Source organism: Rhincodon typus, chromosome 21 (assembly GCF_021869965.1).
Source record: "Rhincodon typus isolate 14 chromosome 21, sRhiTyp1.1, whole genome shotgun sequence".
Classification (NCBI taxonomy): domain Eukaryota; kingdom Metazoa; phylum Chordata; class Chondrichthyes; order Orectolobiformes; family Rhincodontidae; genus Rhincodon; species Rhincodon typus.
In genome coordinates, this window is record NC_063352.1 from 44,766,721 (window position 1) to 44,786,124 (window position 19,404).

The 19,404-nt window shown below is 42.6% G+C and overlaps 1 protein-coding gene across 2 annotated transcripts in view; it reads left to right on the forward strand.

The window, feature by feature from the left end:
- The window catches only part of gsg1l (gsg1-like), a 201,649-nt gene that overhangs the window by 85,055 nt on the left and 97,190 nt on the right, over window positions 1-19,404 (forward strand). For both annotated transcript variants that reach the window (XM_048609420.1, XM_048609421.1), the window contains exon 2: window positions 5,527-5,574. In XM_048609420.1, the coding sequence (XP_048465377.1) occupies window positions 5,527-5,574 (48 nt within the window). The remainder of the gene's footprint in view (window positions 1-5,526; window positions 5,575-19,404) is intronic.

Sequence of the window (19,404 nt, forward strand, 5' to 3'; positions counted from 1 at the left end):
CACATTCAAATCTTGGTAGAAAATTCTAGATTTTATTTGATCTTCAAAATTTTGTAGGGCCTCTCATAAATCAGCAGTTTTTGTCAGAATATCACAAATTTGTTACATTCTTGCCTCGAGGCTTTGCCTTTGGAATGACACCCAGTTCTCTGAATGTTTCTCCTTTTTATAGATTGAATGATTTTTGACAACAGTACATGGTCTTGTTGTACTCCTGTCTTCACTTGGAACATGTCTGATCGTTTCTCTTATACTATGATGCCCTATTAATTACACCAGGAATGTATTTTGTTTCATTAACTGCTCATCCAACCTGTTCTGCCACCAAATTTAGATCCAGGTCCCTGTTCAGATTTGTACCCTCCATTTTATATTGTCTAATTCCCACCAAAATAAATCATTTCACACCTCTTGCATTGAACTTCATCTGCCACCTATTCACCAATGACCTTTTGAAGTTCAGCACCACCCTTCTCACAGTTTACAATGTTTCTAAGGTACAGCCTAGTACTGACAACTGGAGTACTCAGCTGCAACCTTCCTCCACACCAAGAAACATACCATAACCATTATGCTCTATTTCTTGTCACTCAGCTATTTCTGTGTGGTTACCATCCACAGGCTATGACATTGCTCACAAATTTGGTGTGTGACACTGTCTCAAAAGCCTTTTGGAAGCCCATGTACACCATTACCCTCATCAACATGTTCTGTGACCTCTGTTACCATCCTCACTTAATGGAAGCAACTCTGACTTTTAGCATATTTTATATTGAAGTCAGCAGAAATGACAGTTATCATAGAATCCCTACAGTGTAGAAGCAGGCCATTCGACCCAACATGTCCACACCAACCCTCTGAAGAGTATCCAACCCAGACCCTGTAACACTGCATTCCCCATGGCTAATCTACCTAGCCTGCACACCCCTGGACATTATGGTCAATTTCACATGGCCTATATGCCTAACCTGCACATCTTTGGATTGTGGGAGGAAACTGGAGCACCCAGAGGAAACCCACGCAGATAGTCACCTGAGGCTGGAATCAAACATGGGTCCCTGGCACTGCAAGGCAGCAGTGCTAACCACTGAGCCACCATGCCAGCCTAATTAAGAGATATGAAACACAACTGAATCAACAACACCCAAACATGCACAAACGCGCGCGCACACATACACACAACAGTAAGTCCATAATGACTTAATTGATATCATCGTATCATTTTGAAGTACCAAATGAAGATATAAGTATTTGGACTAGCAGAAGATCAGGCCATTCAGCCCCTGAGTCTGCTGTGCCGTTTGATCAGATCATAGCTTATTTGATTGTGGCTTCCACTACCCCAAAAGCCTTTGACTCACCTATTGATCAAGAATCTGTCTACCTCAAGTGACTCTGGGGAAGAGAGTTCCACAAATTCAAAAACTCCTGAGAGAAAAAAAATCACACATCTCTATCTGAATGTCCCTTAGTTTGAGTCTCACACAAGTGGAAACATCCTTTCAGCATTCACACTGTTAATGTTCCCTCAGGAACTTGTCTATTTCAATGAGATGAGCTCTCATTCTGCTAAAATTCATTGGTTATACCACATCACACAAAAACTGGTAGCTAACTTTAAAAAAAATCTGCAAATAACTCACATTAACAAATAAACCTTAATATATAAACAAATAAACTTTAATACAGCAAGACCTAGCAAAGGCTTGGAATGACAAATGGCAAGTTATATTTGTGCCATACAAGGGCCGAGCAATAACCATCTCCAACAAGAGAGAATCTAATGATCAGTCCTTGACATTTAATAGTAGTGAAGGTCGGTGGGTAGGGATCTATGGCAAGTGAATCACCTCCTGACCCTCCAGAGTCTGTCCACCATCTACAACCACACGGCCAGGAGTGTGATGGAATACTCTCCATTTGCCTGAATGAATGAGGCTCAAACAACACTCAGGAAACTCAATACCATCCAAGTCAAAGCTGCCCACTTGATTGGCACCCTATTCAGCATATAAAGAATTCACACCCTCCACCACCGCACAGTGGTAGCAGCGTGCACCATATACAAGATGCACTCCAGTAACCCACCCAGACTTGTTCAATAGCACCCCTCTAAAGTGGTGATCTGTACCACCTATGAGGACAGTGGCAGCAGGTATATGGGAACAGCGCCAACTCCAAATTCTTCTCCATGGCACCACACCATCCTGACTTGGAACAAGATCATGTACCTTCACTGTCACTGCGTTAACATCCTGGATCTCTCCTCCCAACAACACTGTGGCTATCGATATCCCCATAGATCACAACAATTTAAGACGATGCCTCACCATCACCTTCCCAGGTGTAATTTGGGGTGGGCAATAAATGCTGTCCTAGCCAACAATGTCCACTCCTCTGGAACAATGAAAAACAAAGCAGCAAATCATTGTAACAGAATTTTAACCCTCTGCCAACTGCCTTTGATATAAAATATATTGATATCCCAATTTTTTTTCTGAACAAAACATCTTAGACTTCTAAAAGATTGATATGCAAAGATGGTGAGTAATAATTATTTATATGGGCAGCATGGTGGCTCAGTGGTTAGCATTACTGCTTCACAGTGCCAGGGGCCTGGGTTCAATTCCAGCCTTGGGCAACTGTCTGTGTGGATTTCCTCTGGATGTTCTGGCTTCCTCCCTCAGTCCAAAGATGTGCAGGCTGGGTGGATAGGCCATGGGAAATACAGAGCCAGGGTAGGGGTGTGAGTCTGGGTGGGATGCTCTTCAGAGGGGCAGTAAGGCCTTGTTGGGCTGAATAGCCTGCTTACACATGGCAGGGATTCTGTTCTACATGTTCCTGCTTCTGAGACCCGGACTATTTCAATTGGCTGTTTAACAAACACTGATATTGACATTTTTTGTATTAACCTGTTCCAAGATGTTAAAGCACATCTTTGGAGCAGATGGGATTTTAACCTAGCTGCTCTAATCTGGTAGTGTAGGGTCACTAATGTCAAACTACAAGAACCTACCATTATTGCTATAGACTTCACATACAGCTTACACATTGTCATTGATTTTGAAATAGCCACTTTGAAAATTCACTTAACTTCCCATGTAAGAAAAGCTGCTAGCCAAATGAAAAACTTGAAGAAAAATAGGTGCTGTCAAGTAATGCTCAATGGGCTCTTTCAATTATTTCCTGAGTGGCACATTTAGCGATAAGAGATTGGAACCAAAGCAGATCTTGACGCTGAATATGTTGCAAAGATGCCTGAGTCAGTGAGCATTGTGTTCTGTGACAGGTGAACCTTGGCTTTTGGATGGCGAGGCTAGACATTAAAGTCCTTGCTCACTGGGTGGCACGGTGGCTCAGTGGTTAGCACAGCGCCAGGGACCTGGATTCAATCCCAGCCTCAGGCAACTGTCTGTGGAGTTTGTACTCCCCGTGTCTGCATGGGCTTCCTCCCACAGTCCAAAGATGTGCAGGTGAAGTGGATTGCCCATAGTGTCTGGGTGGGATGTTCTTCAGAGGATCAATGTGGACTTGATGGGCCAAATGGCCCGCTTCCACGCTGTTATGATTCTGCGATACCTCCTCATTATCCTGTGCACGCACATTACTGTCTAGACAGCTGCAGGAGGTCTATTACAAAGCAGTTCAGTTTTCAGTTGGTTTGACTTGAGCTCGCGGCTGATGGTCTGAAATCTCTGACATTTTTTCATTTCCAAGTAAGCTCTCTGAATTTGGGAGGGACGTGTGACAAGAGGGCAGAGCATTTTTGTTTTCCATATTGAGCAAGCTATGTGACTTTCTCACAGTCTGGAGCACAGTGTTGGTGCTCTGCATGAGTTTGACCAAAAGTTTCTAAGATATTAGATATTTAGAACCATACTTCTGTGTTTGCTTCAGCCTTCCATATTAATTAACCCTTTGCTTGAGTCCTCCTTATTAATTAACCATAACATTTCTGGGATTTGAAGCAACTCAATTACAGCACGGTGGGAGGAAAGGGAGAAGTATTGAGTCAGAAGTCATTTCTATGAGTTCTTTGTTAATTCGCATAATGATAGGGATTCTAGTATAACTGAGAATGGCTCTTCTTCTGTCTTTCCTCTTCATTTAGATGTATTTGTTGGGACTCAAATGCAATTATATAGATACTGATCGCCATTAGGGTACCTGCAACACATCAATCAAGAAGTATTATTTAAATGGATAGATTGTATACGTAGCCTGTTACCAACCCTCAAGGCTCGAGTCATAGAGTTGTACAGTACAGAAACAGACGCTTCGGAGAAACTCGTCCATGCCGACCAGATATCCTAAATTAATCTCGTATCATTTGCCAGCATTTGGTCCATATTCCTCTAAACCCTTCCTATTCATATATCCATCCAGATGCCTTTCAAATGTTGTAATTGTACCAGCCTCCACCACTTCCTCTGGCAGAGCATTCCATACACGCACCACCCTCTGCATGAAAAAGTTGCTCCTTAGGTCCCTTTGAAATCTTATCCCGGTCACCTTAAACCTATGCCCCCTAGTTTTGGATTGCCATATCCTGTGAAAAGCTATTCACCCTATCCATGCCCTTCATGATTTTATAAATCTCTATAAGGTCACTCCTCAGCCTCCGACGCTGCAGGGAAAATAACCCCAGCCTTTTCAGCCTCTCCCTGTAGCTCAAACCTTCCAACCCTGGCAACGTCCTTGTAAATCTTTCTGTACCCTTTCGACTTTAACAACATCTTTCCTCCAATTGCATAATATGAGACGTAACCAAATTCTCTCTCCCCTCAAGGAAGACTATGGAGATCTCAGGGTTGTGTTTAAGGGACAAAAACAGTCAAAAAAAAATTTACTTCCCCTGACCACAGAATTCTTGGTTTGATTCAAAAGGTGAATATAAAGTGGACTTCTGGGGCAAATCGTCATTTTAACTGCTCTAAATTTACATCAATGTTAGTAGGTGAAGGTATTGGGCTCGTAATTCAATCCACCAGGCTAATATTTTGGGCACAAAAACAGAAGTTGCTGCAAAAGCTCAGCAGATCTGGCAGCATCTGTGGAGAGAAACCAGAGTTAACATTTCGGGTTGGGGGACCCTTCATCAGAATGAATACTTTGGGCACATGGGTTCAAATCCCACCATGACAGATGGTGAAATTTGAATGCAATAAAAAAAGTCTGCAATAAATTGCTGGCCTAACAGCATTGTTGATTGTTGTAAAAACCCATCTGGTTCACTATATTGTCGTTTAGGGAGGGAAATCAGTGTCCTTACCTGGTCTGGCCTATATGTGACTTCAGACCCACGGCAATCTGGTTGACTTTTAACTGCCCTCTAGGCAATTAAGGATGGACAATAAATGCCCCCATCCTGTGAATGAAGACATTCTCCTGCAATTCCTCAGAATTAGGTATTTCTAAGGCAGTTGGAAGAGTCAGCCCCATTACATGTTTAAGGTGATGAAAGCTAATGCAGAGATCTCATTCCAGTCAATGTAATTGAAGTAATTCTAATTTTCTTCGTTTCAGGTGAAAAGTGCCGGAATTTTATTGATCTGGCTCCTGCCTCTGAGAGAAGTGAGTAACAAAACAGAACTGAGCATTCCATACTCAGTGGTCTAATCTTTTACAGCGAAACTGTAAATTAAATTGATTGACAGAAAACATTTTGTACATCTTGAAATTATTTACATGCTCAACGCTTTGAGGGGAGGTGGTGACCTAATGGTATTAACACTGGACTGTTAATCCAGAGACCCAGGTAATGTTCTGGGGACCCAGGTTGGAGTTCCGCTGTGGCAGATGGTAGAATTTGAATTCAATAAAAATCTGGAATTAAGAGTCTAATGCTGACCATGAAGCCATTGTTGATTGTCAGGAAAAACGTATCTGGTTCATTAATGTCCTTTAGGGAGGGAAACTGCCTACTTACCTGGTCTGGCCTATATGTGGCTCCAGACCCACAGCAATGTGGTAGACTCTTAACTGCCCTCTGGGATGGCAATAAATGCTGGCCCAGCCAGCAATGCCTCATCCTGTGTGCGAACAAAAAAAATATATTTTCTCGAACCATGTATTCAACTAACAACATGCAAAAAGTCAAGCCTAACATGTTCTGACCTGAACTACGAGTGTCAAATGTTTCGCATTAAGACCCTGAAATTATTCTGAGAGGTGCTGGCCTGGGTTTTGCTCTGGCAATGATGGTAAAGTTGTCAATGTTCACCATCATTACTCCAATCAAATGAACAACAACTGCAGAAGATTGGACATCATGGAATGAGATTGAAATCCTTGTCAGCCATGGCTACAAAGTCAAAAAACTCGGAGTTCAAGAGCTTGAGGATAATAAATAAATAAATAAATAAATAAACTAAGAAAAAATCCCATGCATTACTGAGGGAGTGCCGCTTTATTGGAGGTGCCATCTTTCTGATGACACATAAAGCTGAGGCCCTGCCTGCCTGCATGGATAGGTGTAAAAAACTCCCATGATGCTATTTGGAAGAGGTGCACAGAGTTCTCATTGATGCCCTGACCAATATTCATCCCTCAGTCAACATCTCAACAACTGATTATTATTGTCATTTTCAAGTTGTTGTGAGTGGGATTTTTCTCTTTGTACGGCAAACTTTGTTTTAACATAAGGGATAGCAATGGCCAGTGATATTATCGCTAATCCAGAGACCCAGGTAATGGTTTGAATCCCGCCATGGCACAGTTTGAATTCAATTACGAAGAAATTTAGAATTAAGAGTCTGTTGACAAACCATGAATCCATTGTCAATTGCTGGGGAAAGCTCATCTGGTTTGCTAATGCCCTTTAGGGAAGGAAGCTGCCATCCTTACCTGGTCTGGCCTACATGTAACTCCTGACCCACAGCAATGTGGTTGACTCTTAACTGCCTTCTGGACAATTAGGGATGGGCAATAAATACTGCATAGCCAGCAGCATCCACATCCAATGAATGAATAAAGAGAGAAAAAAGGCATCTTATGAACTGGCACTCTTGATAAAGTGGCAAAAATTACCTGCCTCAAATACTTGAAGTTTACTGTATTATTGTGAAGTCTGAGTAGTCAGTTGAGGGTGTGAGTGAGAAGGCTTTCTGCCGCTAAGTTTTATTTAAGACAAAGTTACATTGTTATTTAAGTGATTTATGTATTAAATAAAGTATAACAGTGCTGTGTATACCCCCTGCATTACATTTCTATTACTTAGTGTGTGTTTTTACATTGATTACATGGACCTCTTGATCAACTGGAATTCTAGATCAACTAGTCCCGTAGGTGCCACTTAATAAAAAGTTTGCTGTATATTAGATCATAGAATCCCTACAATGTGGAAACAAGCCCTTAAGCCCAACCAGTCCAAACTGACCCTCAAAGCATCCCAACCAGACCCATCCCCCTAATCTATACATCTCTGAACACTACGGGCAATTTCACACGGCCAATCCACCTAACCTGCACATCTTTGGACTGTGGGAGGACACCAGAGCACCCAGAGGAAACCCACACAGACATGGGGAGAACATGCAAACTCCACACAGACAGTTGCCCGAGGGAGGAATCGAACCTGGGTCCCTGGCGCTGTGAGGCAGCAGTGCTAACCACTGAGCCACCATGCCGCCCTGTTGTTGTTGTACATCCTACATTTTCAAAATTGACTATAAAAAGAAGTTATTCATTGTGATTTGAGACATTGGTATAACAATAAGAACTGTCTGTAACAGCTTCTGTAGGTACGTGAAGGGAAAAAAATTGGTGAAGATAAATATAGGTCCCTTATAGTCAGAAACAGGGGAATTTATAATGGGGTGCAGTGAAATGGTTGACTGACTGAATACATATCTTGGTTCTGTGTTGACAAACGAGGATGGAAATAACATACCAGAAATGTCGGTGAACACAGGGTTTAGTGACAAGGAGGAGCTGAAAGAAATCAGTATTATTAGAGAAATGGTGTTGGGGAAATTAATAGGGTTGAAGGTCAATAAATCCCCAGGCACTGATAATCTACATCCCAGAGTATTTAAAGAAGTGTCCCTAGAAATAATTGATGCATGTGGTCATCTTCCAAGATTCCATAGACTCTGGGACAGTTCATGTAGATTGCAGCATAGCTAATGGAATTCCTGTATATAAGAAGGGAGGAAGAGAAAAAGCCATGAATCATACGCCTGACATCAGTAGTGGGGAAACTGATAGAGTACATAATAAAAGAATTAGCAATTGAGCCACAGAAACACAGTGGCTACAAGAGCAGGTCAGAGTCTGGGAATACTGTGGTGAGTATCTCACCTCCTGACTCCTCAAAGTCTGTCCACCATCTACAAGGCACAAGTCAGGATTGTGATGGATACTTCTCCATTTGCCTGGATGAGTGCAGCCCCAACAACACTCAAGAAGCTTGACACCATCCAGGACAAAGCAGCCGCTTGATTAGCACTACATCCACAAGCGTCCACTCCCTCCACCACCGATGCTCAGTTGCGACAGTGTGTACTATCTACAAGATGTACTGCAGAAATTCACCAGAGATCCTCAGACAGCCCCTTCCAACCCCACGACCATTTCCATCTAGAAGGACAAGGACAGAAGATACATGGGAACACCACCGCCTTCAAGTTCCCCTCCTAGTCACCTACCATCCTGACTTGGAAACATATCACCGTTCCTTCACTGTCGCTGGGTCCAAATCCTGCAATTCCTTCCCTAACGGCATTGTGGGTCAACCTACAGCAGGTGGACTGCAGCGGTTCAAGAAGGCAGCTCACTACCGCCTTCTCAAGGGGCAACTAGGGATGGGCAATAAATGCTGGCCCCAGCCAGCAACACCCACATCCCACAAAATGAATTTTTTAAAAATTTGGAAAACAGTGTTAGGATTGGATAGTGTCAGCATGCATTTGTGAAAGGGAAATTATACTTGACAAATCTACTGGAATCTTCCAAGATGTAACTAGTCGAGTTGAAGAGGACATGGTTTAGTGGATTTTTGACAAAGTCTGAAATAAGAGATTGGTATGTAAAATTAAAGTGCATAGAACTGGGCATAGTGTATTGATATAGATAGAAAACTGGTTGGAAAACTAGGAAACAAGAGTAGGAATAAATGGATCTTTTTTTCCGAATTGCAGCCAGTGACTAGTGGGACCCGTACTGGGACCCCAGCTATTGGCAATATATGTTAACCATTTAGATGAGGAATCTAAATGTAATATCTCTAAATCTGTGGGTGACACAAAGTCAGGTGGGCGCATCAGCTGTGAAGATGATGCAGAGATACTACAGTGTGATGTGAACAGGCTGAATGAATGGGCCAATGCATGGAGGATGTGGTACAATATGGATAAATGTGATTTAAATGTAGCAAAACCAGGAAGGCAGAGTATTATGTGAATGGCTGGAACTTGACCTTCATTGAGACCTCGGGTGTCCTTGCGTACTGTTGTTGAAGGTAAGTGCGCAGGTGCAGTAAAGACGACCAATGGCATGTTAGTCTTCATAACGCAAGGATTTGAGTGCAGGAGTGGGGATGTCTTGATGCAGTCATACAGGGCTTGGTGACACCACACCACGTGGGCACGTTCGTCTCCTCATCTGAGGAAGGATGTTCTTATTGTACAGCGAGTGCAACGAAGATTTACCAGACTGATTCAGACTGATACCTGGGATGGCAGAACTGACTAATGAGGAGATGTTGAATCAGTTAGGATCACAAAACTCAAGTTCAGAAGAATGAGGGGGAATCTCATAGAAACCTATAAAACTCCAACAGGACCAGACAAAGTAGAAAGAGGAAGGATATTCCCAATGGTGGGATTAGTCCAGAACCAGGAGTCACAGTCTAAGGATGTGGGGTAAACCATTTAGGACTGAGATAAGGAGAACTTTTTTCGCCTAGAGGTGGTGAGCCTGTAGAATTCACAACCACAGAAAATAGTTGATGTCAAGACATTGTACAATTCCAAGAAGGAGTTGGATATAGTACTTGGGGCTAACAGGATCAAAGGATATGGGGAAAAGCAGGAACAAAGCTGTTGAGATCAACCATGATCCTGAAGAATGGCTGAGCAGGCTCAAAGAACTGAATGGCCTACTCCCACTCTTATTTTCTGCGTTTTCCATGTTTTTGTAATGGAAAGTGACATATATGTTATACAGTGTCCCAGAGATTCCAATTTCCATTGCAATCATGAATTGATAAGAACTTGTACTCTACATAACTAGGCTCACCCTGAATACCCTGGAAAAGCCACAACTTTGGAATAAAGTCTATAAAAGTATATTGACTCTCTAGTGACAGCAAACCATTCTAGTTGACCTTGCAAAGCTAATTTTCTATGCATAGAATGTTGCATTTCTTGAGACTGATGAAAGAATTATATACATTAACTGAAAAAGATTTCATTATTGTATGAGAGATGGTAAGAACTGCAGACGCTGGAGAATCTGAGATAACAAGGTGTAGAGCTGGATGAACACAGCAGGCCAAGCAGCATTAGAGGAGCAGGAAAGCTGACGTTTCGGGTCGGGACCCTCCTTCAGAAATGGGGGAGGGGGAAGGGAGTTCTGAAATAAATAGAGAGAGAGGGAGAGGTGGGGCTGGGGAAGGTGGTGGGATGGTGATAGGTGGCCTGCTGCGTTCCTCCAGGTCCACACTGTGTTATCATTATTTTATGAACTTGTTCATCCAGATTTTAGACTCTGTTTCAGTTCAAATACATATATTTTGCCCTCTAAACAATTTAAGCTAAATATTAAGGTTCTTGGGAGTTTATAACTTCCTGGTTTGCTGTGTGCGGATACTGCAATTTGATTGGCTGCCTTGCTGCCTGCTGATGCCATTGCTGCTACATGCCTAGAGATCCTTTTGCCCTGGTACCAGATTTAACTTGACGTCTGGGTCAAGGGGTAAATCATGTTTGATATTAATCAGGGCAGCATCAAATCCCTGTCTTTTACCAGAGTACTGGGCTAATGGTAAGATTCTTGGTAGTGTGGATGAGCAGAGAGATCTCGGTGTCCATGTGCATAGATCCCTGAAAGTTGCCACCCAGGTTGATAGCGTTGTTAAGAAGGCGTACGGTGTGTTAGGTTTTATTGGTAGAGGGATTGAGTTTAGGAGCCATGAGGTCATGTTGCAGCTGTACAAAACTCTGGTGCGGCCGCACTTGGATTATTGCGTACAGTTCTGGTCACCGCATTATAGGAAGGATGTGGAAGCATTGGAAAGGGTGCAGAGGAGATTTACCAGGATGTTGCCTGGTATGGAGGGAAGGTCTTATGAGGAAAGGCTGAGGGACTTGAGGCTGTTTTCGTTAGAGAGAAGAAGGTTAAGAGGTGACTTAATAGAGACATACAAGATGATCAGAGGATTAGATAGGGTGGACAGTGGGAGCCTTTTTCCTCGGATGGTGGTGGCTAACACGAGGGGACATAGCTTTAAATTGAGGGGTGATAAATATAGGACAGATGTCAGAGGTAGGTTCTTTACTCAGAGAGTAGTAAGGGCGTGGAATGCCCTGCCTGCAAAAGTAGTAGACTCGCCAACTTTAAGGGCATTTAAATGGTCATTGGATAAACATATGGATGATAATGGAATAGTTTAGGTTAGATGGGCTTCAGATTGGTTTCACAGGTCGGCACAACATCGAGGGCCGAAGGGCCTGTACTGCGCTGTAATGTTCTATGTTCTATGTTCTAGTTCACAAATCTTAACCATTTCCATATGAAAATTTAACACATTTGATAAAAAATGTTCCTCCTGCTTTCCCATGGAGGATCAATCATTTCCATTAAGCACGAAATGGACAGAGTGATTTCAGTTTGAGATATTAAATTCCCATACATTGCTAAGTCACAATTTAATTTCAAAGGTAAGGGAGCCTTATTGAAATGTTCAAGACCATTCTGTCAAACAGCATGAAGTCAAAGACCACACCATGTTAATATACAAAGTGCCAGACACATTTTTGCTCTGATGCGAGCAGTAGTTGCTTCAAGAATTTTATGAAATGAAGATTGAACAATAATGTCTAGATTTCCAAAGCTAGAATTTTTGAAAAGACTAACAGATAAAATATCACTAAGCCTTTCAGCAAATACCTGCCTAAGCCTTAGCAGTATTTCTCAGAAGAGCCGAGAAAGTAGCTTGACAAGGGAGTTCTCAGTGAGCCCTATGGACACAGAGCCTTTGTAGACCCAAGCATGGCCATTGGTGTAAGAGTATTGGACAGGGGTAGAGATTTGCCCTGTAGTGCCCTTCAGAATTGCATTCAGTTCTGCTTGATGCATTTCAAGAACGTGGAGGCTTTGGAGAGGGTGCAGAAGAGGTTTACCAGGATCCTGCCTGGATTAGAGGGTATGAGCTATAAAGAGAGGCTAGAAAAACTCAGGTTGTTTTCTCTGGAGCGGCAGAGGCTGAGGGGAGACTTGATAGAAGTCTACAAGATTATGAGATGCACAGGTAGGGTTGACAGTCAAAATCTTTTTCCCAGAGTTGAAATGTCTAATACTAGAGGGAATGCATTTAGGGGCGGGGGGGGTGTGGTTAAAAGTGTGAGTTAAGTGTGCGTGAGTTAAAAAGAGATGCAAGGGGAAAGTTTGTTTACACAGAGGGTGGTAGGGATCTGGAACACGCTGCCAGGGGTGGTGGTGGAGGTAGATACGATAGGGGCTTTTAAAGGACTTTTAGATAAGTACATGAATATGCAAGGAATGGAGGGATATGGACCAACGGCGGGAGTAAGGGATTAGTTTAATTTGCCGTCTTGTTCGGCACAACATTGTGGGCCGAAGGGCCCGTTCCTGTGCTGGACAGTTCTATGTTCTAGTGAGATACCTGTTTGCTGCCTGTCAAAGGTATTCAACTCAGCAAAGGTATGTTGAAACTCCATGCCCAGTGAGCCTCATTATCGAAACGGACGCAACAAATTTCGGAGGGAGGCCCAGTAATGAACATGGTAATGGTGGTTTCATACACAGTCAAGCATACATCTTGAGCGACCTTACTAGAGAGCGATGAGAGGCCTGGCAACAGCTGGAAGCCCTCCACAGTGAGCTTCTCTGCCAATGTATCTTGGCTCTGTCCCAATCTGCTGTGCTTCCTGATAAAGCAATTTTCTGCAATCAAATGGAAATGGTGATAGTCTGGCTCCTTAGCCCCAAAAAGAATCCAATATCTCACCGTTATAAATCACAGTGTAAAAGTCTAAACAGTGGAAGTTATTTCCCTTAGTGCTGTAAAATTATTCTTGTGATAAAGTGCCAAAGTGCCTCTTACTGAGACTATCTCTGTCCAAGTGAGTTAAGATCTTCAATAGCAGTTTACGATCACCAGGAAAGATTCAAACCAAATGGCAACAGAGATAAAGATGGAGATGCTGCAGTGTGATAATCTAGGATTGGGTTAAACTCATTCAGTTAGCTCAGTTGGCTGGACAGCTGGTTTGTGATGTAGAGTGTTACCAAAAGTGTGCATTCAATTCCTGTTCTGACTGAGGTTACTATGAAGAGTTATGGGGTCATGCAGCACAGAAACTGACCCTGAGTCTAACCCATTCATGCCGACCATGTTTCCCAAGCTAAACTAGTGCCATTTACCTACATTTGGCCCATATCCCCATAAACCTTTCCTATGCATGCGCTTGTCCAAATGTCTTTTGAAAGCTGTAACTGTGCTGCCAGCGACAACTTCCTCTGGCAGTTCATTCCACATTTAAACCACCCTCTGTGTGAAAAAGTTGCTCCTTAGGTCCCTTTTAAATATTTCTCCTCTCTTCTTAAAAATATGCCCCCAAGTTTTGGAATCCTCTACCATAGCGGAAAGATCTTGGCTATTCACCTTAATAGGGAAGGTCCGACCTTCTCAACCTTGCCCATTACCCGAGGTGTGCTGACCTTCAGGTTAAACCACCACCAGTCATCTGTCCCTAATAAAAGGGCAGACCTATGGTCCCCTGGAATGATGCTAACTTTACCCTTTTAATCTCTTTTGGTGCTGTTCGTGCTTCCACAACTGACGCTTATCTAAAAATCTTAAATTTCACGCAAAACCAAATTTGCTGTGATGAGTTCGGACCTTTCCAATGCAAAAGGTATGTGGATCAGACTGCTTTGATCATGGCTGTGGAGTTAGGTTTGCTTCCTAACTTGGCTGTGTCCGAGGTGACAGCTATTGTCTATCTGAAAATACTTACAAGCAGGGAGATGTTGTAGCACAATGGTAGTGTCCCTACCCCTGAGCCAGGGAACCTGGCTTCAAGTCCCATCTGCTCCAGAGGTGTGGCATAACATTTCATACATGCAAGTAGGAGGGGAGGATTGGGGTGAGGAAGTGTCAGTTGGGATTTCATGCTCTCGCTATCTGCAGTTTCCAGTTTGCGGCAAAATTGTAGCAGTTTCCTACCATTGGTGTGCAGCGTTAGATGCTTTGTGTTCTGTGGTTGATAGTTCAGTCATTCAGCAGCTCACTGGGGATGAATTGAACCTTATCCATTTCTCCCATTCTTCCTCAAATGATTATGTGGCTTGTACCAGCAAGGCAGAATATCGTTTCTGCCTGACAAAGTTGAGTAGCTGGGCGACCTTGCAGACAGAGAGCAGTGAGCGTGAAGCAGGCATTCATAGATATGTGAAAATGGGATGGAGTGCAGGAAGATTAGGTCTGAGCCAGTGTTGCTGGGTGAGTGATGGAATATTGGGGGCTGAAGACTCAGTCATACACATCGGAAATAGACCTTTTGGTCCGACCATAATCCCAAACTAAACTAGTCCCACCTGCCTGCACTTACCCCATATCCCTCCAAATATTTCTTATTCATGTACTTATCTAAATGTCCTTTTAAATGTTATAAATGTACCTGTATCCACCAGTCCCTCTGGAACTTCATTCCACATACGAACCACTCTCTGCAACCTGAAAAATTGCCCATCATTTTTTAAAAAATCTTTTTCCTCTCACCTCTCACCCGCTAGTCTTGAACTGCCCCAACCCTAGGGAAAAGACACCTGCCTCATGATTTTATAAACCTCTACGAGGTCACCCCTCAACTTCCTACATTCCAGTGAAAATAAGTCCCGGCTTATCCAGCCTCTCCTTATAACTCAAACCTTTCAATCCTGGCAACATCCTGGTAAACCTCTTTTGAATCCTCTCCAGCTTAATAATATCTTTCCTATAACAGGGCGCTATACCTAGCAGTTTGTTGAGTGGCGCTTGTGAGGTATCATCATAGAGTCATAGAGATCTACAGCACAGAAAAACATCATTCAGCCCATCAAACAACCCCTAACCATTCTAATCCCATTTTCCAGCACTTAGACCACAGTCTTGTTTGCCTTGACATCACAAGTGCACATCTAAATACTTCTTCAATGTTATGGGAGTTTCTGCCTCTGCCACCCTTTCAGGCAGTGAGTCCCAGACTCCCACCACCCTCTGGGTGAAAAAGCTTTTCCTCACGTCTCCTCTAAACCTTCTTTCCCTTACCTTAAATCTATGCCCGCAATCATCCAGGGGAAAAGTTTCTTCTTGCCTAGCCTATCTCTGCCCCTCATTATTTTAAAAATCTCAATCATGTCCCCTCTCATCTCCTCTGCTCTAAGGAAAACAACTTCAGTCTATGCAACAAAATAAAATTGAGAACTGTGAATGCTGGAAGTCTGAAACAAAAACAAAAATTGCTGGAGAAATGTATCAGGCCTGGCAGCAACTGTGGAGAGAAAGCAGAATGAACATTCCAAGTCCAGTGACCCTTCCTTTTATTAACATTTGTTCTGCTTTCTCTCCACAGATACTCCCAGACCCGCTGAGTTTCTCTAGTGCTTTCTGTTTTTGTCCCAGTCTGTCCAACCTCTCTTCATAACTGAAACTCTCCAGCCCAGGCAACATCTTAGTAAACGTCCTCTGCACCCTCTCCAGTGCTATCACATCTCTTCTATAATGTGAATTCCAGAACTGCACACAATACTCTACAGTTTATACAGTTACATCATTTTCTCCCTATTCTTGAGCTCTCAGACCTTTGAGTGTAGGAGTTGGGACATCATGTTGAGGTTGTACAGGACATTAGGGAGACCTCTTCTGGAATACTGTATCCAGTTCTAGTCGCCCAGTTATAGGAAGGATATTATCAAGCTGGAGAAGGTTCAGAAAAGATTTACCAGAATGTTGCCGGGAATAGAGGATTTAAGTTATGGGGAGAGGCTAGATAGGCTGGGACTCTTTACCACTTTAGCATAGTAGGTTGAGGGGTGACCTTATAGATATTTATAAAAACATGAGGGATATAGATAAGGTGAATGCCAGGTGTCTTTTCCCTAGGTGTGGGGAGCTTCAAGACCAAGAGGCATATTTTTATGGTGAGGAGAGAAAGACTTAAAAAAAAACATGAGGGGCAACTTTTTACACAAAGAGTGGCTCGTATGTGGAATGAATTTCCAAAGGAAGTGGTGAATGCGGGTGCAGTTACAACATTAAAAAGACATTTGTATAAGTACATGAATATGGATGGATATGGGCCAGGAGTAGGCAGATGGGACTAGTTTAATTTGGGATTATGGTCGGCACAGATGAGTTGGACTGAAGGGTCTGTTTCTGTGCTGTATGACTCTACGACTCTATACTTCAGTTAATCAAGGCAAGTGACTTAACCATGTTGTCCCCCTGTCCTGATACCTTGAGAGCCCAGTGTACATGCACACCAAGCACCCCCATGATCCTCAGTGCTTCCCAGGGTCCTACTGTGCATCATGCATTCTGTTGCTTTGTATTATGCGAAGATATTTCATTTACCTTGACCGCATGTGAGGTCATTAAACTGTTACTGACACAGTTACCACAACCTAGACAATCTCTTTGCATTCATCTCTCAGGCCTACAGAGTCACCCTTGGAGCTTCCTGTTGGTCTACAGAAAGAATCCTCCCTCTCCTGAACTCCACACTTCTCAACTGTACTTCTAATATGCATTGGTGCTTTGAACACGACATCGCTGAATCTGTGACCCCCCTCTCTGTAACCTGCTAAACTATTTCCATGCATCTATCGTTCACTATTATGAAAATTGACAATAAGGACCAAAACTCAGTGTAGAATCCATACTTTCAGCCAGGTTTTTTTTCCTTTATTCATTAACAGGGTGAGGGTGTCACTGACCAGGCAGCATTTATTGTCCAGAGTCAACCACATTGCTGTGGGTCTGGAGTCACATGTAGGCCAGACCAAGTAAGGATGGTAGATTTCCTTCCCTAAAGGACATTAGTGAACCAGATGGGTTTTCCCTGACAATTGACAATGGGTTCATGGTCATAAGTAGATTCTTAATTCCAGATATTTTTTATTGAATTGAAATTCCACCATCTGCCTGGTGGGATTTGAACCTAGGTCTCCAGAACGTTATCTGGGTTTCTGGATTAACAGGCCAGCAATAATACCATTAGGCCATCACCTCCCCAGGTGTGTCCTATTGAGATATTACCCACTTATTCCCTATTTTTCAGGAACATTAGTCTGAGAGTTACAACAAGTAATTCAGATAAGAGCAGGAAAGTACAGAGGATTAAATGAGTGGCCATCCAGGAAAGACAAAGGAATTTCTAACTAGTGACAAACAAGAAACTGGAAGAACTATAACCCTGCAAGTTGATGGAATGGGCACAAAGCAACTGTAAAGGGTGCTAACTCAAGAAAACCTAGTTAAATTGGTTCCTTTCAAAATATCAATACATTTGGACCTGTGAAAAGTTATCCACTAAAGAAGGCACCTTTTTAAAACGATCTTTGCTGCAAACAAACAACTGGGTCAATCTTTATCTTAAATGTACTAGACTACAAAGAAAAAGACATTTTGCCTTCACTTTTATAGACTCTTGGACAAACTTCATCTGGATTGTTATATTCAATCTGGCAACCATTTCTTAAGAAAGATATATTGGCCTTTGAGTGGATGCGAAACAGATTAAGCAGAATAACTATTGAGGATATGTTGCATAAACGTGTTCTCTCTGTCATAGGAAGCTTGAAGGCTGATCTAGTTAAATAATTCAAATTTTTTTACTAATTCAGCAGACAGTGGGATTCACTGTCTGTACCAGTATTTATTGCCCATCCCTTGTTGCCCTTCAGAAGGTGGTGGTGAGCTGTCTTCTTGAACTTCACAGAGTGTGGGTACGTCCTCAGTGCTGTTACAGATGGAGTTCCAGGATTTTGACCCAGCGATGCTGAAGGAACGGCAAAATATTTCCAAGTCAGGATGGTGACTGTCTTGAAAAATCTTAAAGTACAACTTAGAATTGGTGGTGACCTCATGTGTCCTCTGCCTGTATGTTTCTAGATGGTGGTGGTCGTAGGTTTGGAAAGTACTGTCTCAGGAGTCTTGGTAAATTTCTGCAGGTTTCAATGGGGTCAAAAATGAGAACCTAACTTCTCTACTCAGGGAATCTAGAACAAGGGAGGCACAACTTTAAAATTGGAGCTAGGTCATTGTGGGCCCAGGTAATGTTCTGGGAACCGAGGTTCAAATCCTGTCCATGGCATGTGGTGTAATTTGAATTCAATTAAAATAAAATCTGGAATTAAGGGTCTAATAATGACTATAAATCCATTATTGGAAAAACCCAGGTGATTCACTAATGTCCCTTAGGGAAGGAAACTGCCATTCATACCTGGTCTAGTGTGAATGTGACCCCAGGCCCACAGCAATATGGTTGACTCTTAACTGCCCTCTGAGCAATTAGGGATGGACAATAAATGTTGGCCTAGCCAATGACCCTCCCATTAACTGCCCTCTGGGCAATTAGGGATGGGCAAGAAATATTTGCTGAGTCAGTGACACTCCCATCCCGTGAATGATTAGTGAAAAGAACAAAATTGTGGTGTGAAATTAGAAACCTCACTGAAACCATTGTCCTCTAAAGACTGCAGATTCTTATTCAATCAAAACTTTGAAAGCTAGGATATACAATTTTATTTTACTAGATAACTTTTCAAAGAGTATTGAAAGGCGTTCAAATGGAGTTGAGAGCATAGATCAGTAATGGCCTAACTGAATAACGAACAGCCAGAGAGACTGAATGGCATACTCTTGTTTCTATGTTCCTAATAGTTTGTTAATGCAAATTGCATATCAGGCAAGAGTAATGCGCATCTTTTGAAAAGTCAAGTCTGGCTGAAGACTGCAAAAAGGCTGGAGGAACATTATAGGGAAGCAGAAAAATGCTTGGCTCAGTGAGCCGAATACCAAGTATTTGTGCTTAATAGCTCATTTTGAATGGAGTACCGCATAGTAGACATATAAAAAACAGTTTGAAAAAGTGAGATAACAAGGTGTAAAGCTGCGTGAACACAGCAGGCCAAGCAGCATCAGAGGAGCAGGAAGGCTGACGTTTTGGGCCTCGG